At 33.3% G+C, this 25,507-nt stretch overlaps 4 protein-coding genes across 5 annotated transcripts; 3 read left to right on the top strand and 1 right to left on the bottom strand.

Moving 5' to 3' along the window:
• Window positions 1-1,939: 1,939 nt before the first annotated feature.
• Window positions 1,940-4,199, bottom strand: LOC106382094 (peroxisome biogenesis protein 3-2). Its single transcript, XM_013822053.3, has 7 exons — window positions 3,909-4,199; window positions 3,668-3,829; window positions 3,402-3,592; window positions 3,170-3,303; window positions 2,737-2,864; window positions 2,432-2,638; window positions 1,940-2,359 (listed from the first exon to the last, which is right to left on the bottom strand). Exons 1-7 carry the CDS (start codon window positions 3,920-3,922, stop codon window positions 2,107-2,109), a joined length of 1,089 nt encoding a protein of 362 aa, XP_013677507.2. The 5' UTR covers window positions 3,923-4,199; the 3' UTR covers window positions 1,940-2,106.
• Window positions 4,200-4,964: 765 nt separating this feature from the next.
• On the top strand, window positions 4,965-6,462 carry LOC106382095 (receptor for activated C kinase 1B). 2 transcript variants are annotated; one of them, XM_048760913.1, is made up of 3 exons: window positions 4,965-5,935; window positions 6,175-6,281; window positions 6,312-6,462. In XM_048760913.1, the coding sequence occupies exons 1-2, from the start codon at window positions 5,048-5,050 to the stop codon at window positions 6,274-6,276; spliced, it is 990 nt and encodes a 329-aa protein (XP_048616870.1). In that variant the 5' UTR covers window positions 4,965-5,047; the 3' UTR covers window positions 6,277-6,281; window positions 6,312-6,462. The 2 variants fall into 2 exon arrangements, with proteins under 2 accessions (XP_048616870.1, XP_013677508.2); XM_013822054.3 differs by having other exon boundaries at window positions 6,175-6,462.
• A 7,815-nt stretch (window positions 6,463-14,277) lies between these two features.
• LOC111207095 lies at window positions 14,278-16,965 on the top strand. The gene is made up of 4 exons (XM_048760383.1): window positions 14,278-14,815; window positions 14,888-15,688; window positions 16,185-16,259; window positions 16,405-16,965. Exons 1-4 carry the CDS (start codon window positions 14,597-14,599, stop codon window positions 16,645-16,647), a joined length of 1,338 nt encoding a protein of 445 aa, XP_048616340.1. The 5' UTR covers window positions 14,278-14,596; the 3' UTR covers window positions 16,648-16,965.
• A 5,314-nt stretch (window positions 16,966-22,279) lies between these two features.
• Window positions 22,280-24,657, top strand: LOC111207266 (putative DNA-binding protein At1g48610). The gene is made up of 4 exons (XM_022705173.2): window positions 22,280-22,620; window positions 22,836-23,259; window positions 23,936-24,007; window positions 24,290-24,657. The coding sequence occupies exons 2-4, from the start codon at window positions 22,843-22,845 to the stop codon at window positions 24,374-24,376; spliced, it is 576 nt and encodes a 191-aa protein (XP_022560894.1). The 5' UTR covers window positions 22,280-22,620; window positions 22,836-22,842; the 3' UTR covers window positions 24,377-24,657.
• The last annotated feature ends 850 nt before the right edge of the window (window positions 24,658-25,507 follow it).

Here is a 25,507-nt window from a genome sequence, read left to right as displayed (position 1 = left end):
TATTAATTTTAACTATATTATATTTAATTATTTAATCTAATATATTTACATTAGAATTATTTCAAAATTAACGAGTTTTTTTGCGGTTTTGAGGGGGAAAACAAGATTTTTTTGTTTTTGCGGAAAAACGCACTTTTCGATTTTGGCCAGAAAACGAGATTTTGCGATTTAGGCGAGAAAAAGCGTTTTGGCGGGAAAACGAGATTTTCGGTTTTGGCGGGAAAATGAGATTTTCGGTTTTGGCGGGAAAACGAGATTTTCGGTTTTGGCGGGAAAACAAGCTTTTTCGATTTTGGCCGGAAAACACGATTTTGCGATTTTGGCGGTAAAATGCGTTTTTGCAGTTTTGGCGGAAAAACGAGATTTTTGGTTTTGGCGGAAAAATGGGTTATTTCGATTTTGGCCGGAAAACAAGATTTTGCGATTTTGGCGGGAAAACGCGTTTTTGCGGTTTTGGCGGGAAAACGTGATTTTGCGATTTTGACCGGAAAACGTGATTTTGCGATTTTGACGGGAAAACACGTTTTTGTAGTTTTGGCGGGAAAACAAAATTTTTTGATTTTGGCCGGAAAACGAGATTTTACGATTTTGTTGGGAAAACACATTTTGCAGTTTTTGCGGGAAAATGAGATTTTCGGTTTTGGTGGGAAAACACGTTTTTTTTTTTGCTTTGGCAGGTAAACAAAAAATTTCGGTTTTGGCGAGAAAAGAAGATTTTTCATTTTGACGGAAAAACGATATTTTGCAATTTTGACGGGAAAACGCGTTTTGCGATTTTTGCGGAAAAACACGTTTTTGGGGTTTTGGCGTGAAAACGCGTTTTTGCAATTTTTGCGGGAAAATACGTTATGGCGGGAAAACACGTTTTTACGATTTTGGCGGGAAAATGTGTTTTTGTTTTAGCGGAAAATGCGTTTTGGGGTTTAGGCGTGAAAACATGTTTTTGTGATTTTCGCATGAAAACACGTTTTTGCAAATTTGGCGTAAAAACACGTTTTTTCAATTTTGGCGGGAAAATGCGTTTTGGGGTTTTGACGTGAAAAATTAGTATTTAGGTTTTCGCGGAAAAACGCGTTTTTGTGGTTTTGTCAGTTTTCGTGTGTGACAAAATGATATTATGTTTAGGTTTGTAATTTGTGAATTACATTAAGGGCATAATAGACATTATACCATTTTGAATGAACCATCTCCATTCAAATGATCCAAATTGGTTCAGCTGGATGGACTTTAAAATTAAGCCTAAATTTCTGAAAGTCATTCGGATGATCCATCTGGATGAGTTGCACTTTTAGTGACTAAACAAACAAAACTCTCATCTTCGTCCAAATGGCTCATTCGGATGGAGAAACAAACAGGGCCTCTGAGTCTCTGATTCTTCGATAATTTTTATTAAGTTTCCACTATAACCTTCATCTTCATCTTGGGGGTTCTTTAGTGTTCTTTTTTGTAACAAAGATCAGCAAGTTTAGCCAAACTCATGCTCTTCAAAAAAATTCCATGCTCTTGCAGCTGCGTAGTTATTGCAGAGCCATTGATCGATCATGCTGAAGCGTTGACTATTAGAAGTATACTCTTTTGCGTAGCTAATCCAATAGTCTTGGTTTTTGTTTCTCTCATTAGTTTGGACGGGCGGGTTATGATCTGGTTGAGCACAATCCGTAGTTGTAGAGATCCCTCTTTAACCGAAGATGCCATGTTTGTACGTATTTAAGAGCTGTAAATGCTGCATAGCCATGTGCTACAAATTTGTATATTTTGAACGAAGATAAATGTGAAGAAGAAGAAATAGTAAACGATTCATCATCCTTTTTTGGAACACTTCATCGTCTAAAACTATGTACACCATAACAAAACTGAATACATACCACTATGGCAGAATTCTCAAGAAACTTACTTATAAATTTAATTTTATAATTAATTTATAAATTTTGAAAAGATATTTTTGAGGGAAAAAATAAATCATGTAAATATAACCAACTTTAAATCATGTAATGATGTAAACCAAAAAAAAAAACGACAAGCTAATTAGGCCTCAAAGAAGAAAGCAAAACGTTAAAACACTGAAATTGCGATTAGAGAACGCTGAAGAGAACAAAACAAAAGCTGCTACTGCGGCATACTAGCATATAAGAGAGTAAAAAAGACTTGAACTTCAGACATATCTCTGATGAGTTGTAAGAACTGATTCTTGCCAGGTTCAGCTATAATCACAGGTATTGTCTTCTCAATCTGTGGTAACATCTTTGCCAATGGCATCCCCGTAGCCAAACCACCGGCTACACTCTGCGTTTCCATTTCCTCTACAAGCGCATCCGTGAAACACTTGAGCGAAATCTCGACTATATCTGTGAACTCAGTGCTGCAAACAAGAAAGAGACAAAGAGATAAGGTTATTATTGCTCATGCAGAGCGAGAGTGAGACATTACTTACCTGATTAGTACTTGCCGCGTTTCGACCATAAGTTGATTAAACTTGCTCACAGTTTCACCACTTGTGGTTCTTGAAAGCTTTGTGTCTTGAGGCATCATTAGATAATCAACCCAGTGATGTGGACTTCCACTGCTCATGAACACATCCACAATCCGTAACAGGGTTTCTTGAAGAACTCTTGTTGTTATTACATCCTTTAACTGCATTCTGAAATTTAAAAAAAAAAAAAAAAACACAAATGACATTTGTTTCTCCCAAATTATAGTCAAATTATAAACAATCTAGATACGGATTTGCAACATTACCCTTTAAGAACTTCGCTGACAGCAGTTTGCATATTTAAAATCAAACCCGGCATTGCATTGGTCACAAGAAAATCGGCACTTGATAAGAACTTTTGTTCATCATCTCTATCAATGAGATCTAGCTCTTCCTGAGAAAACATCACAGTACAAGGGGCAGCTGCTTTAGAAGGTAACCAGAACTATATCAAAGACTAATCAGAGTACAAACACTTTAGAAAACAAGAAAGCTGATTCCAAATTATTATTCCATAAAACCCCAACTGCATAAGTCATCACCATAACTAGACAGAGCTACTAGAACAGGTTGTACTAGTTGGGGAAGAGACGAGTAGAGCATACTGAATGCTACTTACAATCAAATGAGAAGAGGAAAGAACGTGTGCAGTGTCGATTAACAAGCATAGAAGAGAGGAAGGCTAATAAATAATCTTACAAGTAAATGGGAGGAGGTGTCAAGAGCTCGAGCGGTGTCAACATACAAATGTCTGCCTAAAATGTTGACTTGAACCCTGATGTACAAGCTAAGCATCGTCACGGACCACAGAGACAAAACCATCCTAGTGAAACCTGCAAAGAGAGCACACACACACAGAGACAAATAGCAAGTAAGAAATAAATCGAATTAGCACACTCAAAACACATGTGAAAAAAGATAAGTGAATTACTCAAAATCTTGAGCTGGTCCCAGAGGTGAAGCTTCTCAGACTGACTCAACACCCCTTTCCCTCTGTTCAGTCTCTCCATAACGCTAGAGACATCAATCTCTTCCCTTATAGAGATACTCAAGCACCGCATCGCGTGAGGCAGTGTGGTGGAGTCCACTATCATCTGAATGTTCTCGAAATGGGCTTTCATTCTAATCAAAAACGATAAGATCAGTAAGAGAATCTGAATTAAAAGGCTGTTTTTTTAATTGGTTAAGAAACTTAACTGAGCTTTGATGTTTTCGTCATGTTCACGGTCGTTAGCGAGTTGTCGTTGCAAATCCGCAAGCCTACGAGTATGCGAGTTGTATAGTTTGTAGAGAAAGTACCCACTTCCCAAACAACCAGCCGTGACGAAAACCTTTCTTCTATGCTTACTCCAAAAGCCCCTAGTTTCATTCAAGAAGAAGGCGAATCAGTTAAAAACCCTAACTTTTTTGGGAAGAGAGAGAGAAGAGAAGCAAAGACCTGACGAAATCCATGGCGGGAGAAAGCGGAATGGGTATGAAGTGAGATTGAAATTTGAGGAGAGATTGGGTTTTGTTTTCAGAGATGTGATTTGACTCGAAAAGAGTAAACCTTTATCCAATTTCCTCCTCACGAGATTCTTCGAAATTCGGACATGTAAATCCCCGACCGAGTTCCCTTCTACACGGTCGGTCACCGTCGCCGTCCTTCTTTTTCTTAGGGAGGTTGGATAGTAGGATTGGCCTGGCCCAACTCGGTTTATTTTATCGAACCGACTTTGATTTTATTTCATCAAAGCTTGTCTGTCGGTAGATGTATTATTAGCTCCAGCGTTTTTAACTGAAACCAAACCATGGTGAACCAAACCAAATAATTATGTTCATTTGAACGGCTTTTTAATAGTATAGATTACCAAATTAATAAAAACAAACTTAAGAAATAAGAAAATATTTAAAAATCTAATTTATAAATCGTATATTTTTTATTCAGATACATCTAAGATTATCCACCATATTATTTAAAAATAAATTCACCCAAAAAAAAATACAAATATTTTTATTTGAAACTATTTGAATTATTCGATGTTTTAATCCAAACCCGGTATTTTTGTCTATTAAAATATCAAAACGAGAACCAAATCGAATCTAATTTTGTAGACAAATGTAATAAATATAGTGATAATACAAATATTTTGTTAACCAAATAATATTCAGGTTTCAGCTGGATTTTCTGTCATGGGTTTGATTTCTTTTGGCCATCTATAGGCGTCTTAAGTGGCAAGAAAATCCGGATTTCCGTGAGTTTTTTGGTGATTAGTCATTTGGGACTAAAAAGCCTTTGGAATGGTTATCAAAAAAATAAAAATAATAATAATATTCAGATTTTTGTTTTGTCAGCTCCAAATAATATTCAGATTATTAATGATTTTATGTTATTTATACTCTATACTCTGGATTGAAATCCATATACCCTTGTTGGGTCAACACTGGGCCGAACAAGAAGACCCAAACTACTTGAAACCGAACAAAACCCTAACTCTGAATATATAAACCTTCGTTTCTTGCCGCCTACATTTCTCTCCTCTCTCTCCGGAATACGAAGAATAAACCCTAAAATTCACACTCCTCAAACCCTAAACCATGGCTGAGGGACTCGTCTTGAAAGGCACAATGTGCGCCCACACCGACATGGTCACCGCCATCGCCACCCCGATCGACAACTCCGACACTATCGTCACATCCTCTCGCGACAAGTCCATCATCCTCTGGAAACTCAACAAGGACGACAAGTCCTACGGCGTAGCTCAGCGCCGCCTCACCGGCCACTCCCACTTCGTCGAGGACGTCGCTCTATCCTCCGACGGACAGTTCGCCCTCTCCGGAAGCTGGGACGGTGAGCTTCGTCTCTGGGATCTCGCCACCGGAGTCTCCACTCGACGTTTCGTGGGACACACGAAAGACGTTCTCTCCGTGGCTTTCTCCACTGATAACCGTCAGATTGTGTCGGCTTCTCGTGACGGTACGATCAAGCTTTGGAACACGCTTGGAGAATGCAAGTACACGATCGGGTCCGATCAAGGAGGTGATGGACACAAGCAGTGGGTTAGCTGTGTTAGGTTTAGCCCTAACACTCTTGTCCCCACCATTGTGTCTGCTTCTTGGGATCAGACAGTGAAGGTGTGGAATCTTCAGAACTGTAAGCTTAGGAACACTCTCGCTGGTCACTCTGGTTACCTGAACACTGTGGCTGTGTCGCCTGATGGTTCGTTGTGTGCTAGTGGTGGGAAAGACGGTGCGATCTTGCTTTGGGATTTGGCTGAAGGGAAGAAGCTTTACTCTCTTGAGGCGGGAGCGATTATTCACTCTCTTTGCTTCAGTCCCAACAGGTACTGGTTGTGTGCAGCGACGGAGAATAGTATTAGGATATGGGATCTTGAGAGCAAGAGTGTTGTTGAGGATTTGAAGGTTGATCTCAAGGCTGAGGCTGAGATGTCTGATGCATCTGTTGGAACCGGTAACAAGACAAAGGTACAACATTTCTACTGAATTAGCCATTGATCTTACTTGTATGTGTAGTTGACAATACTGCATTTGAATGTCATACCTTTTAGGTTCTGAAACCTAACCTGGTTTAAGTTAGTTCTTGTCTCTGTTCTCTTAAGGTTCCTGTAATGTTTGATTGTTTCTGTCTACATGGTTTTTGACTTTTTTTTGTACGAGATTTTATTGTGGGTATGTGTGTTTCTAATGTGGAATGCAAAATGCAGGTGATCTATTGCACAAGCTTGAATTGGAGTGCTGATGGAAGCACATTGTTCAGTGGATACACTGATGGAGTCATCAGAGTTTGGGGTCTTGGTCGTTTTTAGAGTGAAGAAAAAGACATGACGAGAATCAGTTCCCGAGAAAAAGTTTATTTAATCTCTCCAATTTTTTCATCGACTCAAATGGTGTCTCTTCTGTTTTAGTGTTTTTGAGATTTATTTGGTTTTGTATTTCCAGGACACCACTCATAAGCATGAGATTAATCCATTGATTCTATTTTTCATGTTTAATTATCATACACTTTGAAAGTTATTAACAAGATTGAATTCAAGAGAAGGCATTAGGAACGTTCTTGCACATTCTGCAGACGAGCATCTCTGAGGAATCACTTTGAATGAAAAGACGTTCGTGCAAGTTAGCACCATGGGGCTATAATGCAGTATTGGTCCTTCGTTCCTGAACCTAACTTTATCTGTCATCTTGAAATCCCAGCCCCACCACATGATTTACAAATCCAAGAGTCATGAACCAGCCGGTGCCAAGTTCGCTTAAAGTTACAACAAGAGAGAAATCCCTGCTATGTTACAAGGTAGTTGACTCGATCATTGTAATCTACGAGATAGAATCATGACCGTATATACTGTTCCTAGAAAGAAACCAAGATCCTCTATGACATGTTTAAGGTTCATAAATCGGTCAACTGTGAAAAGCAATGGTTCGCATGCTATGTGTTAGTTCATATTTCTAAGTTGATAGATATTCTACAACCAAGTATATAGTTATGACAAGATCTAACGGCTTCTCACAAGCAAGAACGACATGCCCATTCCACATCATGCTTGTCTTTTTTGCAGTCCGAATGAGTCTGTTAGAGTTAGAGTGTTAGGATCCAAGTGGCGACATATGGAACAATTGCGGTGCAATCTTAATTAGAAAAACAAATATTCATAGGTATATTTAGAGATTTTGAAACTATTATGTGTGGTGCGGTCTGTGTACATTTAAAACATTAGGCAATGAATATACGGTGCAGTATGGTGCGGGATCTGAAGCGTTCTGTTTTTTTGTCACCATTCATATTTGGTAATACATCAATTGTGTTTAATAATTAAACAATAAATTCTATATATATATAAACTGAGAATCTTTTAAAAAGTTATAACCAGAATTTTGTAAAAATTTAAAAAAACCTCATCATATGTGCACTTGTGTATAACTTCTAAATCATATTTCAAAGAATTCTAGAGTACCTTATATAAACTAGGGGTTCTTTCAAAAATGACTCAAAATTTCAAGTCAAACACAAAAATAATCTATGTTTTTTTGAAACTTTGTTTTGTCCTATTCATCCTAGTAGCTCTAGTTATTCACGAAAATGCCATTATTTTTTTTTCCGAAAATAATGTTTTTACCTTATAATCCTCATCTTCACCAAATATTTACAATTTTGCCATTGACATCAATACCTCAACCACCATGAACTACCAAATTGAGAGTGTTAATGCCCTAAAGTTTCGATTTTTTTCATCATTTCTCGTTTCCTATCCACACAAACCACATATCTTACACTTTCTCTCAAAATACATAAAAAAATTGAAGATTTTGATTACAAATTTTGTAAGGTTCATAAGCTCACGATTCTTGGTGATTAACGAGTAGGTAGCAGTTGTGGTGAAGTCTGAGTGATTGGAGAAACCACACAAGTCATCTCACGAATTCAAGGTATGAAATCGCGAACCACATTTTATTTTTCAGATCTGTTCGACGTAGTCTTCAGGTCAATGCATAGGTTACTTTTGCAATTGACATTTTGTGTGTTTTTAATAGAAGACTTCCCTAGAAGTCTTCTAACTTTCCTTCGTAAACAAAAAAAATTCAAAATTCTAAGAGAAGACTTCATTAGAATTGTTTTCGGATAAACATGTTAGTTTTAAATTTGACTGAAGTTCGTCAAAAATTTGACTTTTTGTAGAAGACTTCTAAAGAAGTCTTCGTGGAGAAAACTTTTACAGAAGTCTTCTGAAAGTCTTCCCTAAGTCTTCTCAATGTCGGAAGATGTGTGTGTGGGTTACTTTTGCAAATGAAAAACAATAGTAAAACATTTAATATCAATGAGAAGTCTTCTCGAGTTTAATTCTGGGTTTTGGTCAAACCTTTGCCCGCGAGAGAAGACTTCTAGAAGTCTTCTCTGGGAATTTCGAAAAAATTTCAATTTCAAAAGTAAACCAATATTTACAAAGGAAGACTTCCGAAAATATCTTTTGTAGAGTAGACTTCTTAAGAAGTTTTCCTTCGTAAATTTGTAATTGCAAAAATGACCTAAATATAATACTTCTTTTGAAGTCTACACAGGGTAGACTTCTTTTGAAGTCTTCCATGGATGACTTCAAAAGAAGTCTTCTACGTAAATCTTTATTAAACTTCAAATTTATCCAAAATTAAAATGAATTTTTAATATTTTCTTGCTAATTCATGTTTATTAGTCAATATTGGGACTACTGAGTCGAATTCATAACTTAATTGGTGATAATTATGAAGTTACAAACATTGATGTTTAATAATGTTTCTATCTAAACGGAGAAGTCTTCTGTAAGTCTTTCTCATAAGTGTTAACTTTCAAAAGTGTTAAGTAACTTCAAGAATATCAAGTCACGTAGTTTAATGTGTCTTTTTAGATAATAAGATATAATTTTTAACTTACATGAAATTTAAAAAATTTCAACTTTCACTTAAAATTCAAGTTTGATCTTTTGTGAATTTGACTAAGTCTTTTTTTGTGAAGTCTTCTCTCTTAGTTTTAGTAAATTTGACTAAGTTTTGTGCTGTTGTGTTTTGTTATGAGTGGGTAGAATGGTTAAAAAATTCTTTTGATTAATATTTCTTTAAGTTTACAAAAGAATTCACAACTAAATAGTGCACATACAAATCATTAGGCCTGGGCATAAAATCCGGAACCCGAACCGAAAAACCCGACCCGTTATCCGACCCGAAACGTAAAAATACCCGAACGGATCTTGTAGGGTGGTACAAAAAATATCTGAACCCGAAGTGTTATTAACCGAACCCGAACGGGTAACCCGAAAAATCCGAAATTAATAGTCAATATAAATATTTTGAAATATATATAAGTATTCCAATTATTAAATTCAATATTTGTGGTAATATTATATATAATAATAAATATTAAAATTCTAATAAATGCTTTAAGTACATAATTAGTTATAAATAAGTATTTTATAATTTGCTCATTGAAATAAAAAGTCTACTCTCTATAAGGCAATACATATTTTTTTACAAATGATGTTTGTTTTCATGCTTGATTTAACATTTTATTGTTATTTTATCAATTTTATATGTGATAGATTAATTTTTATTTAATTTAGATGTTTTTCTTTATGTTTTACTTCAAAAATTTTGTTTTTTACTTTGGTTATATCCGAACCGAACCGATATAACCTGAATCCGTACGATATATGATTACTTTATGGGTTTTATGATGCAATACAATTTTGAACCGAACCCGAAGTGTTATTATCCGAACCCGACCCGTACTAATAAAATTTTAGTATGGGACCTAGAAGCGTAAACCGAAAAATCCGAAAACCCGAAAAACCCGACCCGAATGCCAACGGGTACCCGAACGCCCAGGTCTACAAATCATAAAACATACCATAAACAAAACTATTACACATGGAACTAGATATCATTCCTCAACATATATAAGTTTGGTCTCCACTTGACATCATTCCTTTGTACCACTTTGGGCATAAGACTTTGGAAGACCTCCCTAGCATAAAATAAATTAGAAGACTTCTGAAGAAGTCTGCCAAGAGTCTTCCGAGAGTTTCTGAGAGTCTTCCAAGAGTCTTCTGAGAAATCTTCCAAAGTCTAATTCATATCTGAAAAATCTGCGTATTCAAAAGCATTTAAATGGCTTCAAATAGAGAAATCTTCAAAAATAAGTTTTTATGCTTAAATAATAAGTAAAAAAATCAAATTAGGTTGAATCTATAATTTTTTAGAATCTAATATATAAAACACACAATACATATCAAAAATTTGTATAACTTTGAGCAGAAAACTTTAGAAGACTTCCTGAAGACTTCGTGGGACGTCTTCTAGCATAAAATGCATTAGAAGACTTCCCAAGAAGTCTTCCGAGAGTCTTCCAAGAGTCTTCTGAGAAGTCCTCCAAAGTCTGATTTAGATCTGAAAATTTTACATACTCAAAAGCATTCAAAACAGAGAAAACTTCGAAAATATTTTTTTATGCTTAATAATAAAAAAAAAACTGTCACATTAGGTTGAATTTATAACTTTTTAGAATCCAATATATAAAACACAAAAAATACATATCCAAAATTTGTACCAATTTGGGCAGAAGACTAGCATAAAATGCATTAGAAGACTTGTCTAGAAGTTTTCCGAGAGTCTTCTGAGAAGTCTTTCAACGTTAGTCTCACATCTGAAAAACTTGCAAATTCAAAAACATTCAAATGGTTTCAAAACAAATAAAAACAGTCACAATATGTTGAATCTATAGCGTTTTAGAACATAATATATAAAACACACAATAATACATATCCAACATTTATAGATCTACCTTTGAATGAGTGAAAGATGAGAACCATGTAATGAAACACCAGCAAAAAGAAGATAAATTTGTGAGAAGACATAAGAAAAAAATGAGAAATTGATTTAAATTTGTTGTTTTGATGTTCAAAGAGATTAGAGAGAGGTTGGAGAGTTTTAGAGTGATAAACATTACATTTTTGTTGCAGCCATTTGAGAGGAATAAAGAGAATGTGTAAAATTTTTTATATATGGAGACAAAAATTCTAATTAGGTTAAATATTTTCATATAGAAGACTTCTTAGAGAAGACTTCTTGGAAAGTCGAAGGGAAGACTCCAGGAAGTCTTCTAGATCCTACATTCACTCATCCATGTTAAAAATAATTCAAATTTAGTAAAACTAAATTTCCATCTTTTTAAATGTTTATTAATACATTATTTCTATTCTTCTCTTTCAAAATATTTTTTATTAAATTTATTAATTATTTTTAAGATCTAATACATGTGAAGACTTTCCCTAGAAGACTTCGGGAAGACTTCTCGAAGACTTCGATTTAGAGAGGAAACCTAACTTTTTCTAAATTTAGTCGGAAACCCTAAATTCTACTAAAATTTAGGCAGAGTATGTCAGAATACTTCTTGGGAAGACTTCTGTGAGTCTTCCAGACCCTATAATCAAATAACTAAGAAAAAACATTTTCTTAAACTTTTAAGATATTTAGAAAGTATTTAAATCAAGTTATTAGATAGTCACTAATCTAATATATGTCAATTTTTTTAAAAAAACGAAGATGAGATTTCAAAATATAACCCTAACAATACTACAACATATGTTACCATACCCTAAACCAATGATTATCATGACTCAATCTACATTCACTCATCTATGTTAAAAATAATTCAATTTCAGTAGAACTAAATTTCCAACTTTTAGAAATGTTTATTAATACATGATTTTGACTTTTTCCCTTTGAAAATATTTTTTATAAAATTTATTAATTATTTTTAAGATCTAATCCATGAGAAGACTTCCTCTAGAAGACTCATGGATGACTTATGGAAGACTTTTGATTAAGGCGGGAAACCTAATTTTTTCCTCTAGAAGACTCATGGATGAATTTTGGAAGACTTTTGATTAAGGCGGAAAACCTATTTTTTCCAAAATTTAGGCGGGAACCCTAAATTCTACTAAAATTTAGGCGGGATGTGTCGGAAGACTTCTTTTTAAGTCTTCTGTGAGTCTTCTAGACCATAAAATCAATTAATTATGCAAAAACAATTTCTTAAACTTAAAAGAAACTTAGAAACTGTTTAATATTTTAATTTTGAAATCTTTTTTTTTAAATGATTATAAATTATTGAAATTATCCCACATTAAAAAAAATCGTTGGTGTAAACTTTTGTTACACAAATATGCAAATCATAAAATCATATGAGTAGAAACTTCATTTAATAAATATTCATATTAAAAGTGTACTATATATATAATGTTAATATCATTTAAATTTAATTATATACCATATACGATAGATAAGATTGATTGTTTTGATTTATTTACCCTAAATTGATTGCGAATAAACAAGAGTGATAGTTTGATTTATATGCACACGCCAATTTATTACATAATAGTAACTGATTTCTTAGTTATTTAATATATATACTTATTATTTTATTATTTCATAATATGCAGAAAAACATAAAATAAATATAAAATATTTATTCTGCAAAATGTGCAGATCTTAACCTAAGTATGTATCTCTTTAATTATTTAAATCATAAGCATTTTCTAAATCTCGTCAAAACAAACAAAAGAAATGAGAATAAACTTCAAAATCAATATTTATATCGAACAATAACCAAAATGAAAAAGAGAAAAATATTAAAGATAGATAGGATTGGTACGTGAACGTAAACTTTTCATAACCATAATTAATTTTTAAATTTATAAATCATGATATAAAACCGAGCTGACATAGTTTCATTGTAATCAAATAGACCCGAGATTTTTCGAAACGTTAGGTTCTTATGCGGTAAATGATTCTTCGACCTAAAATTTTATTAAAAATGAGATCAGTTGATCAGTAAACAAATTCTGTAATTAACAAAAAGTTAAAAAAAAAATTAAATATTTTTTATATAAATTGTCTTATCCTAGTATAAATATTAAACTAACTGTGATTCAAAATAACAGAGAAAAAATTGAAACGCACATGCATAATGTTATACAATATATACATGGTGCAGTCTCAGATGGAGAACTAGGGGCTAATTTTTAGTTATAAAAAAAAAAATTAATCAGGAAAAATACAATAAGTAATTGTCAGAATAAATTCTGTTTTAGTTATATATATAATTTATCAAAAATATTCCAAAACATGAAAAGATTTGATAATTATACATGCATATTTATTGTTTCGCAGTATATAGTATGTGTTTCTCTTATACCGTTGTTCCGCATAATCTGTTTTTTTTTTATACAAACCGCAAAATTCAAATGCTACGGACTGCACTTGTACGGCATCACAGTTAATAGTAACAAAAATCTCTACATATACCTATGTATCTATATGTTTTTGTTACTATTAGACCCGCATCACAATTGTTCCATAGTTGTCTTGCACGTTACTATTCGGATCAATATGCTTGTCTCGCACTGCAATTAAACTGTACCACAATATCTAATCAAGTTGTCTCGCACCGCTCAATCCGTTGTTACCATTTGGACCCTTAGTTTGTTGTTATCATTGAATATTATAAATCTTAAAATGTTAAAATTTTTGAAACATAGATATGAAATATTTACAAGTAATAGTATTTCCATTTAATTGATTAATTTATGAATAAAAGTTAGAATTCATTTCGTATGTAAATATAAGTAAGATGTTTTATGGATTATAACTATTCATTGTAAAAATAAAAATATTAAATGGATTGAAATTATTAATTATAAGAATAAAATACATAATTTGATTAACTAACTATAACTGAGTGTTATTTTTTGAAATAAAAACTAAGTGTAATATAAATATATAATAATAAGGTATAATGTACATATCTTTAAATTATTTGAAAACTAGTTTCATTATATTATCTTTGATAAAATATTTTAATTACTTTAGATTAAAACGAATTTCATAAAAATTTTAAAATAATAAGATATATATATATATATATATATATCAAAATTAAATATTTTAGATTTTATTAAAGTCCGTAAGTTTTGTAATAGCTAAATGATTATTGAAACTTCGTTAAGAAAACTAGCAAAAATATATTTAAATTATTTAATTGGACTAGTTTAACAAAAAATCTGAAAATTTAAAGTTTCAATATTTTATATTAATATATAAACTAAAATTTAATTTGCTACCACTTTAAACAGATATATAAAACATATTAACTCAAAAAGTGTTAGATCTCATTCCTCAATAATAAATCTTATACTAGGGAAAATAGATAAATTATAAATTTTATGAGTATAAATGAATAAATATATAAAAAATGATTAGTCAAACTTTCTGTTTATAAGATTTGGAAGTTTGTTAATATATAATTAATACAGCTTAATAGTAACATAGAAAATAGCTCAAAGAAACACAAAACTCAATTTAAATATAAGAAAGAGCGCCACCTCATCGATCCGTGTCGTAAATCGGCACAAAAAGACACTATCAACGGTTAGATTTCAATCACCCACCTCTCGTCATTTTCATCTCTCTACGCACACTCTCTCTCTCTCTCCAACCTAACTTTTTTAATCTCCTCCTCCCACGAAAACTTTTTTAATTAAAAAAAAAGAACAAAAATAGAAATCCCAAAAATCAAAAACTCATCACCTTCTCTCGAAATCCATGGATCCTTCTCTCTCTGCACCGAACGATCCTCACCATTCTCCACCGTTCACCGCTTACCCAAACCCCTTCGCCGTTCACCATCACCCCTTCTACAGCAACCCCGTTAACTCCTCCGCCGTCGCGCCGCCTAGCAGCAGCAACAACAACAACAACAACCAGTTCTATCAGCCGCAGCCGCAGCCGCATCCGACATGGGTTCACCCTCCCTACTCCGAAGTAAGCTCCTTTACTGAGATTGCAACATTTTTGACTTCAGGTAGGGTTTAAAGAGTGAATTTTTGTTTGTAGATGATTTGCTGTGCGATTGCTGCGTTGAACGAAGCGGACGGGTCGAGCAAGCAAGCGATATCGAGGTACATCGAGAGAACTTACACGGGGATACCTACTGCTCACGGAGCTTTGATGACTCACCATCTCAAGTCTCTCAAGAACAGTGGCGTTCTTGTGATGGTGAAGAAGTCCTACAAACTAGCAGCTGCGAGTAGCGTGGCTGCTGCTGAACCTCCCAGATCTGACTTCACAAGCAACTATTCAGTCAACCAGACGCAACCGCTGCCAGATCTTGCTCCCACGTCTACTCAGAAGCGTGGTCGTGGTCGACCTCCTAAGGCGAAACCAGATGCTCATACCAACGGATTACCTGTTTCGCCACCGCAGGCTCAACCGCAGTCGGTGGTTAAGAGACCACCGGGTCGTCCTAGGAAAGATGGAGCTTTGCCGACAGTGAAGACTCCTGCTGTTTCCGGCGGTGTTGAAACTGCGAAACGAAGAGGTCGGCCTCCGAGCGGAAGAGCTGCCGGGAGAGAGAGGAAGCCAGCTGTTGTCTCGGCTCCGGCTTCGGTGATCCCGTACGTTCCTAACGGTGGTGTCAGACGCAGAGGAAGACCAAAGAGAGTTGACGCTGGTGCTTCTTCTGCTGCGCTGCCATCGCCACCTCCACCTAAAGCAGATGGTGGAGGATCAGTCGTGGTTGCGAAGAGAGGAAGAGGACGGCCTCCTAAGATCGGAGGTGTGATGAGGAAGCCTATGAAGCCCAAGAGAGGAGGAGGCTATGTTCGTACTGGACGACCCCTTGGAAGACCCAGAAAGGTATCTTTACTCTGCTCTTATCTCACCTCGACGCCCTTTTTTATAGCTACAGATGTTTCAACGAGATAAAAAAGTCTGCAACTTTTGTCGCGTGAATAAATGTCACTGTCAACTCTGAATATTGTCTCCTTCGAGTTTGCTGGTAGAGAGTATCTTTGATAGTTTCTACAGTTTAATTATATTCGTGTTGTCTCTGCTTTTGGCCTCTGCTTATTTGTTTTTTTTTTGTGTACTGTTCATTAATTTAAGGGTTCTCTTTGTTTGGTAATCAAGAGCAAGTTGTCGGCGACTAGCTTTAGCTTGCTTTGTATTAATTGTTTTGAGCTACATAGGACCTTAGCTTCGGATGTATAAACTAGATTGTTGATTCAAAATATATTTTTTTTGTTTATTAATTGAAGTTCAAGTTCTATTATTGTTACTTTGTCCTCTGGAATCTGTTATATGAATGAGTTATCATTACTTACATCTATTTTATTGTCTTCTTCTAACATAGAATGCTGCGGCAAAGGGAGCTTCCAGACAACAAGATATTGGCTTTGGTGAACTCCAGAAGAAGTTTGAGTTGTTTGTAAGTGGACTAATGATTCATTCAAAAAAAAAAAAAGTGGACTAAATGAACATTTAAACTATGTGATCATCCTCTCTTGGTTTAATTTTCTTCTTATTTTCTAAATCTCTGCGTAATGTCGTTCCTGGTCTTCTTGTTTATGCAGCAAGAGAAAGCTAAGGAAATTGTTAATGTGTTGAAAGCCGAGGTCGGAGGAAGTGGAAATCATGCAGTGGTTCAAGCTATACAGGCTCTGGAAGAGCTAACAGTTACCACTACGGAGGAGCCACAGCACATGGAAGAAGTGCAGCCAGATGAACAACACCATGGAAATGAACAAGAGCCTGAGGGACACGGACAAGGGCAGGCGCTGACAGAAGCAGAAGCAATGCAAGAAGCGCTGTTCTGAAGAGAGCAGCCTTGACAAAACTAATAAAAGCTAGCAAGTGGTGGTGATGATGATGGTGGGCTTGCTTGTTGTGTTTTCCGTGAATTTGTTAATTTTATAAGTGTGTTTGCTGGAGAAAAATCTTTTTAAGTAAAACGATGATGATTGTGTCTCTAACGAAACAAGGAGAGGTACTAAGAGGTAGAGTAATGTATGTAAAGTAATTAGGATATTGCCATTGTTCATGTACCTCTCTCTTGCTATCGTCCATGTCTGTAGGCTTTTGCTTTGTACCCTCATGTTTCTCAGACAGTGGTCTTTTATTTGGTTTTTAGAGCACCCAAGTTTCTAAATGCCATCGTATAATTTTTTTTTAAAAAGAGAAATAATTTCAGATTGCACTATATTATACCAAGTTTCTGTTAGAAAAACGAAAATTCCTAAAATAACATTCATTAAAAAGATAGTTTTAGTCTCTTAATGGCTTATGATAAGATAGTTTTAGTCTCTTAGAAGTTAAGTTTAGTATTTAAGGAGTCAAATTAAAATTAGAATTTAGGATATAAAATAATTTAGTGTTTTTGTTTATTAATAACTATCATTTTATTTTTAAGTGATATTTTGTGACAAAAAACTACGAAGTGCGATTTATAAAATTTGGGCCTTTAAAAAAATAATTGTCTAATTAAAAAACAAAATAACTAACTAATATCTCAAATGTCTTAAAAAATCTACTCTTTTTATTTACATATTATCTTATATATTAAAACATAAGTCACAACCTTGATTCATGTGATTTTTTTTAAAAAATGGACCTAGTGGATTCCTAGAAAGTCATGTTATATTTAATCTCTAATCTTATCATTTAAATTTTGGACATACCAGAAATTTTTATTGGATTATCAATAATTGGATTTAGAGATAGTATAAATTAAATAGATATAATTTAATGTTGTAATACTATACCTCCATATGTTAAATATTTAAATATTTGTCGATGTTAACTTTTAAAATTATAAAGATTTTTTTTTTAAATAACAAAAATCATATTATCTAACAATGATTAATCTTTACTACCTTAAACCAATGAAAACAAATTTTAAACTATATAGTTTTTTTAAAAAAATTAAACAAAAACTAAATGTTTAATTATTTACTCGATAATATAAATCTATGAAGCGAAAAGTTTAATTTTTTAAAAACTTTCTAAATTTGTGAAATGTTACAATATCTTTGAATATGACAATAAAACAATATTTTACTAATCTTTATATATATAGTTACGATTTTAATAATGAAATAATAATCCGAAAATATATATATAAGAAGATACAAATACATGTGAAAGTTTAAAACAATCTATTCAATGAAAAAATATACCCTAAACTTATTATGTTTTAAAAATTTATATGACACATATATTATAATATATAATAATTTATAATTAAAAAAAAAATATTTATATAAAAATTTATAAAAATAAATGAAAACAAAAACCCGCGCGGTTGCGCGGATCGAGATCTAGTTAACATTTATAATGAAACTGATTTTCCACTTGAGAATCTTTGTGAACCACTATACTTTTTGACACATGAGTCTTTTTTTTATAACAATTTACACATCTAATTATATAATCTATCTATCTCTATATATAAAGTACAGTTTATTCTTTTCTCCTTGCGCCATGTCAGCATCCACATAGATAAGTCGAGCTCTCTCGTTTCGACACGTGGCAGTCTGTTTTTTCTCTTTTATTTGTTCGATGGTCTTCGTTTGTGGGGTTTTAGTGTTTTACTAATGAGCAAGGCCTCAGACAATTGATAAGGTGGGCTTCAGTTACACATAACCGAGTCCAATAGGTATTTGGCTTCATCTCCAACACTTGACCGGAGAACTGATTTTCGGAGTACCGTCGGAGCTTCAGATTCGTTTAGCCAGCCGTCGAGAAATGATTATTTCCAGCGACCTTCTGGTGGAAGCCGGCGTCTTTGTCGAATTGCTTGAAGGTCTTCTCAAAGGGTATAAAAAATGGCAACGTTACGGAACTTGATTGCATTCAATTATTTCCATTTATACTTTAATTAACTCCATTTTCCCACTCCTCACACCATCTGTCATTCAATACATTCTCTCATTTCTTCCATTATCAGAATCTGCAGCTATAAATTTGTAAGTTTCTTCCCGTAAAATTCATCATTTCATTCTTCTAGATCCTTAATTTGGTTATGTTTCTAAAGAGAGTCTTCAACAAATAGGTGTGTGTCTATTGTTTTTCTTCTTTTTTTTGTATCAGATATTAAAGATTGTAACTTTTGAGCTCACCTTACTTTGTGTCGTTACTTCTTACTTATATGCAAAGGATCTATATCTACTTTATCGAATTTGGGTTGAATGGAATCACTTAAAGTATATGCACAAGTAGAATCTGTGTGGGTTTGAGAGATACAAGATTCTTATTGTTCTATCATGATCAAATCTTCTGTCTTTTTTTTTTAATTCTAATTTGTAGAAGCTATACACTGTTTTGGCTCTGAAGATTTAGATTTCCGTATTAAAAAAAATTCCGGGTACTTAAAAAAGGTTATAACGTTTTTTATCATGAAAAGTAAGAAACTTTATTATTGGATTTTTGTTGCTTGATTTCATAAGAGTTGTACTTGCTGTGTGAGTTCATGGTGGTATACAATTACAGGTATTTGATCTTTCAGGGGTGAAATCCAGTTAATTTATACCGTACAGGTTGGCGTGTATGAATATGTTTGCAATGAAAGGAGATGAATGCGCTAGAGAATGCAGACAACGGATGCGGATTGTGGTGAATAATATGAATCGTTAACCTTTAGCAATGTGAATTGGATTTGTTAAGTTAGTGGCAATGATTTTTTTCAGTAAAAAAAAAGTTAAGTACAGTTGTCTTGAGAAACACCGAGCATGGCATGATGCTCTTGATTTGAACTACAAAAAAAAAAGTCATGATGCTCTTGATTTGAACTAAAAAAAAGGCATGATGCTCTTGATATACACAACATTGATGCTAAGGAAAAAAGAATAAACTGTTATTTATATTAATAGATTAATATACAAGAATTTCAAATAATACCAAAATAACAAAATAAAACTTTTTTCTTTTCAGCTATAAATGATTATAATAAATTATTTTAAATATATAACAAGTTAGTAACATATATATACATCTAACATTAATAAAACCAAATACAAAAGTTAATAGAACAAAATAAACTATTGTCTAAAAGTTAATCAATAGCATTTATTCTGAAAATTCTAATTGGTTATTAGATTACATAGATTACTTGATCATAAAATAAGAAAACATAAAATAAAAAAATAAATACTAAATAGTAACGAACAATACTTTCATATGTATATCTAATTAAGATATTCATTTATTTTATTACATCTATATAAATAATGTATTATAATAACATTGGTCATAACCACCTAACATAAAACAACATTGTTGTACATTAGATAAATTTTAAATTTTAAAGTTAAAATTATTAAAAATTATTCAATCCAAATTGCAATAAAAATCTACTTTCTGATGTTTCATGTACAAAATAATTTCTAATAATACCCAAATATCTTATAATTACAAAATAAAACTTTCTTTTCAACTAAAAATGATTATAGTTACAGATATAATACATCTAATGTTAAAAAAAATCAAATATAAAATTTAATAGAACAAATAAAAAATCATGCACTATTTTCTAAAAATTAATCAGTAGCATTTACTCAGAAAATTATAATCAGGTATTTAGATTACGCGGGTTACATGACCATAAAATAAAGAAACATAAAAAATATATTTAAATAGTAACTAAAAGTGCTATTTTATGATGTTTAATTTATTACAGTGAATCAATTTTTATCTTAAATTTTCTAAATCAAATTTATGAAAAACCTGAAAATGATAATACCAATTGATTGAGAAAATAATTGTACACGAATAAGAAATAAACCATAATTTTGTGTTTAAAAAAATATTTTACTTAACTGATATAACTAAAGTGGCATAAATTTTGAAATAAAAATCAATTACATATTTATGAAGATTGTTTGACGAACAAATGATATATAATAAAGTAAAAAGAATAAGCTAGCGAGAATAATATTATTTCCAAATTGGAAAGAACAAGAATATTGCTAAAGAACAAGAATATTGCTTCCTCAATCCCGGTGATGCTAGGTCGTCGATTCATTTAAAAATTGTTGGTTTCAACTTGGACTATCACGATTTCATTGCTAAGCCTCTACTCGAGTTTAATTGTGTTTGGTTTCGTTTCTATACAAACATTCACGTTTAATATTGTTAGGATTGCCATGTCTTTATTTTGGCTGTTAAAAATCCTTCACGAATTATCTTCGACATCTAGGGTTCATAATGTTCTTCGATCTCTGACTAGCTAAATCGACAATGGTGTTTTCATGAGGGTTATGTGAGACTCTGGATCATGATGAATCTCTGGATTGAGCAGCCTTCGTGTCGTTTAGTATATGTATCTTCTCCTCGATACCGTATCAAATGCATATCGTTGCCAATAACGACATTCTTATCCTTCAACCCACTCTAAGCACGATTCGTTATGCAATGTATCTTGCCTCTCTACAAGTCTGTGGATAGCTATAAAAAGGAAAGCTTTCATCCAATAAACATTATTCTTAATAAAAAATACAATTTAAAATAATCACCATTTTCAACATAAAAAAAGAGTAATCACTCTTATAACATACACAAAAAACAATATTTTTTTGGACAAATAAACAATAATCGTAAACAAACAAAATATATTTTTTTCACATATAATCATTTCTCACCTAAAACTTTTTAAAAGACAAAAATCATTATCATACACATCTCTTACAAATGTAAACCTAACACACAAACCACAAAATCGTACAAAACTTAATAACCTAGATCAAAATTAAAGTGTATCCCGGGCGGCCGATCCTAGTTTAACTATATAGAGATGTTGATTTGATCAAAAAAAAAAAGATGTTGATATTATATTATCTTCCCTAATGGTGCTGTAAAGACCGCCGAATTGAGTAATTAATCGTTCTCATAAGGCTGTGTAGTTTTTATGACCACTTCTACCCGTGTGATGGTTTCTCCAGTGATACGTTCTTATCATAAGCCATTAAATTAGCGTTGCATACGTCAGAAGCTTTGTTTAATGTTGGTAATTATTGCCAAAAAAAAAACTAGGTAGGAGTTCGAATGGTTTGTATTCACTCGAAGCTATTAAAGTTTTTTATTTATTTTTTGGTCTAAAACCTTTTAAAGTTTTAACCACTTTTTCCTCCCAATTTGAATTTGAAAAAAGTAGAGAAGTATTTTGTTTTAGTAACCCTTTAAGAAATAACCTTTTCATAGAAAAGGTTAAGAAACCACAAAATTATTTTAGTACTAAACCATTTACAATTTACTTCGTTTTTAATTAACTTTATAGAAAAATATAAAATATAAATATTATTTTTGATATATGCTTACAATATATAGTAATACTATTATTTTCATCTAAATATATATAAAAAATAGAAATTTTATTTTTTAATAAGATATGTAGATGAGTTTGAAATAATTTATAGAGTGTAATATGAAAAGTAAGTTGGAGAAGTTCTATTTTTATTATTTTAAAATATTATAGAACCAAAAGTTAAAATAAAAATAGAGAAAAATTTGAATAATCATGTCGATTTAAATTGAACTCATGTAAAATTAATGTCGACTGGAGGTGGACCCCAATCGTTTTGACGCAACGGATTCTGAACCTCTACGGCCGTTTGTTTTATTATCTCTCTCTCTCTCTCTCTTCAAAAGCAGTCTAGCGAGCCATGGTCACCATCTTGTAACCGCGTAACCATCTCTTATCTTTCTTTCTCTTTTTAGCCAAGCTTCTCGTTCTCGTCGCAGTCTCTCTCTTCGTCCTCCAGCTCCTCAAGCGCCCTCGTCTCTTAAGGTGAACTAAGGTACGTGCATTGCAAACCCTAGCTTCTCCTGATATGAAAAGCTTACAGTTCGTCAACTATTGATTCTTGGTTAGAGACATTGAACTTTCTTCGAGGTTTTAACGGAATCGAGCTTGTAATTTGTTTTTAGCTCACAGTCTTCGTTGACGTCCGTTATCTAGGGTTTCTAGATTCCGTTATCTCACGCGCTTTTTTTTTTCCTGATTCGAATCTAGATCCCTCATGGCGACTCCCGGATCTGATGCGGCTGACAACAACCCTCCTCCTGCTCCCACCGACGCCTCGCCCGCAGCCAACGATTCCCAGAAACGCGGCCGTGGTCGTCCGCCGAAGTCCAAATCCGACTCTCAGCCAGACGGCGCCGTTTCAGCTCAGCCGGCTAGGAAGCCAAGCGGTCGTCCGAGAAGAAACGCAGCGGCAGCGGCGGCTGTTCCGGCTGCGTCTGCGGCTGTGAAGAGCGGCCGTGGTAGGCCAAAGAGGTCGAGCACTCTGGCTGCGACGGAGTCTCAGGTGACTGGATCGAGAAAGCGTGGGAGGCCAAAGAAAGATGACGTGGCGGCGGCTCCAGCTAAGAAGCGTGGACGGAAACCTAAAACTGAGCAAGTGGCCAAGCAGAGGACTTCGAACAGGACGAGGAAGGTATTTATCTCTCTCTTTACTACTGATAAAATGTCAAAAAAATATTCATATTCATGGTTGAATGCTTGTTTCTTCTGCATATTATGGAAACATTCACTAGAGTAATACGTTATTTGGACCTGGTCTATAATATGTGTATTAATGTGGTATCTTTATGTCAAATATTTGTGGGTTTTGTTTAAAGTTTGTTGTATTATGTGAAATTGCAAACGTTTGGTCCATTTGGTAAGTCGTTATCATCTAACATTCGAGTCAATGGCTCCAAATGTTGACCAACGGAATGAGTGGGAATAGCTAATTCCTTAGCATTCCTTACGATTTTCACCATTTACAAGGAAAATATTTGTTACCTATGATTCCTTTTTTCCTATTCCTTCTATTCCTTTTGTGGTTACCACTCAGAGCAAATATATCTACAAGTATTTAGTTCATATAACACATAGCCATATGCGTATACAACTGTGTATACTTATGTGGTATCTTTATCTGAAATATTTGTGGATTCTCTCTGTAATTTTTTTGTTGTAAAATGTGAAAATGCAAGTGGTTGGTCCATTTGGTAAATCGTTATCATCTATTAAATGAGTCAATATATGTACAAGTTTATAGTTCATATAACCCATGCTTATGCAAATGTGTATACTTATCACAAACTTGGGGTTTTCCATGGATGAAGGCAACAACAGAAGCTACTACTGGGCATGGAGCTGCAGACCCGAGAGAGTTCAAGAAAAAAGCCGCACTCTTGGTATGTTAACTACTCCCACTTGGCTTTCATAGTGATATTGGTTTACGTTTCTGTATTCATTTTGCATCAGCTTGGTTTAGACATTATATGTTGTGTGTGATCTCAAAAGGATACTAAGAACTAATATTTCGACATGGATGTAGTTTCGCTTTGAGTGGGACGTGAATGATCATTTGATTAGTTACAGTCTCATGATTATTTTATTAAATAGTAAACAAATAAACATATTACCTAGACAATCTCATGATTATGTGGTTTGTTTTGAATGACAAATGGTTGCAGCAAAAGAAAGTGAAGCAAGCTGCGGATAAGTTGAAGATAGCAGTTTCAGCAATCGAGGAGGTCCAAAAGATAGCGGATGCAATGTAGAAGACTCTTCAACAAGGGATAGTGGAGAAGAATGTTATGTTTGTCTGTTTTAGGGAAAACATTTGTTTGCAGAAATTAAAGACTAATTGGTTGGTTGAAGTTTGATGTTTCAATTTAGAGGTTTGTTTGTACGTTCGTTGTAGGAATGGTACCAAGAAGAGAGAAAACAGCTAGTGTTCATGGTTCGTAACCTTTGATGATATATCTGGTGTAGCTGTGACTTGGGATGCTTTAACACTTTTGCGTTCAACTCTTTCTGAATTAAATTGCTTTATGGTGAATCCGTCTCTACAATGACTCAATGAGCTTGTGCTTATTAAAGACGTAAAAGATGAGTACTTTTTTCATAATCGTGTTGTGAATATCTCAAATTTGGGATCCGTTTAATATGAGTTTGTGTAGATAAAAATAATCTTTTTATTTTATTTTATTTTGTCATCATTAGATTTTCATTTCCATTTTTGAGGCCATTACAAAGACCAGAATAATTACAAGTCAAGACCATAGCCGAAAAACAAAGCCAAATAAGTAGGATCAAAGTCTGATATGCTTTTATTGTCAAAATAAACATTCACATATACTCTTCTCATTTTTTTTATTTTAATCTTTATTTAAATACAGAAACAGAGTAAATGACCTCAAAAACCAAGATAAAACTTTTATACTTATAATTCATCCAAACAAATTATACAATCCAATTGGATATCCACCGGTCCAATCCATTTCTTTTCCAAAATCCCCAAGTTGACTAAATAATTTAGGTTTTACTTAATTCTCATTTTTTTTTCTTCACTAAAAACAAATCCATCTTTAAATCCTACCGATTTTCTTTCATACTTTTAATACCATAGAAAGGATAATCTTCCAATAGAAAATGCGTTGAATTTTTCTCCAGAAAAAATACGAAATAATGAACCACGAATTATACATCGAAAAAGAGAAAAAACAAATCTTGGATTGTATGACTCAGTAAAACTTACTGAAACTATAAAACTTTGTATAACTTAGTACAACTTCAACAAAGATGTTGAGAATGAGCAAAAAAAAGAAGCAATAAAAAGGTACAAATCAACCCTTAACCATGGTGAATACAAGAGGAAAATAGAAGTCCGCAAAAGAACCCATTTTCAT

The sequence above is a fragment of the Brassica napus genome, chromosome C6, assembly GCF_020379485.1.
Source record: "Brassica napus cultivar Da-Ae chromosome C6, Da-Ae, whole genome shotgun sequence".
In the NCBI taxonomy this organism is placed as follows: domain Eukaryota; kingdom Viridiplantae; phylum Streptophyta; class Magnoliopsida; order Brassicales; family Brassicaceae; genus Brassica; species Brassica napus.
This window is presented reverse-complemented; position numbering and strand designations above follow the sequence as displayed.

Bases quoted from the DNA above. Each gene is read 5' to 3' on its own strand.
- LOC106382095 (XM_048760913.1), top strand. From the start codon at position 5,048: ATGGCTGAGGGACTCGTCTTGAAAGGCACAATGTGCGCCCACACCGAC. The intron at 5,936-6,174 runs GTACAACATTTC...TGCAAAATGCAG, and splicing joins GAACCGGTAACAAGACAAAG to GTGATCTATTGCACAAGCTT.
- LOC111207095 (XM_048760383.1), top strand. From the start codon at position 14,597: ATGGATCCTTCTCTCTCTGCACCGAACGATCCTCACCATTCTCCACCG. The intron at 15,689-16,184 runs GTATCTTTACTC...CTTCTAACATAG, and splicing joins CCCTTGGAAGACCCAGAAAG to AATGCTGCGGCAAAGGGAGC. The intron at 16,260-16,404 runs GTAAGTGGACTA...TTGTTTATGCAG, and splicing joins AGAAGAAGTTTGAGTTGTTT to CAAGAGAAAGCTAAGGAAAT.
- LOC106382094 (XM_013822053.3), bottom strand. The intron at 2,865-3,169 runs GTAAGATTATTT...ATGTTTTCTCAG, and splicing joins ACACCTCCTCCCATTTACTT to GAAGAGCTAGATCTCATTGA. The intron at 2,360-2,431 runs GTAAGTAATGTC...TCTTGTTTGCAG, and splicing joins ACGCGGCAAGTACTAATCAG to CACTGAGTTCACAGATATAG.
- LOC111207266 (XM_022705173.2), top strand. From the start codon at position 22,843: ATGGCGACTCCCGGATCTGATGCGGCTGACAACAACCCTCCTCCTGCT. The intron at 23,260-23,935 runs GTATTTATCTCT...CCATGGATGAAG, and splicing joins CTTCGAACAGGACGAGGAAG to GCAACAACAGAAGCTACTAC. The intron at 24,008-24,289 runs GTATGTTAACTA...AAATGGTTGCAG, and splicing joins AGAAAAAAGCCGCACTCTTG to CAAAAGAAAGTGAAGCAAGC.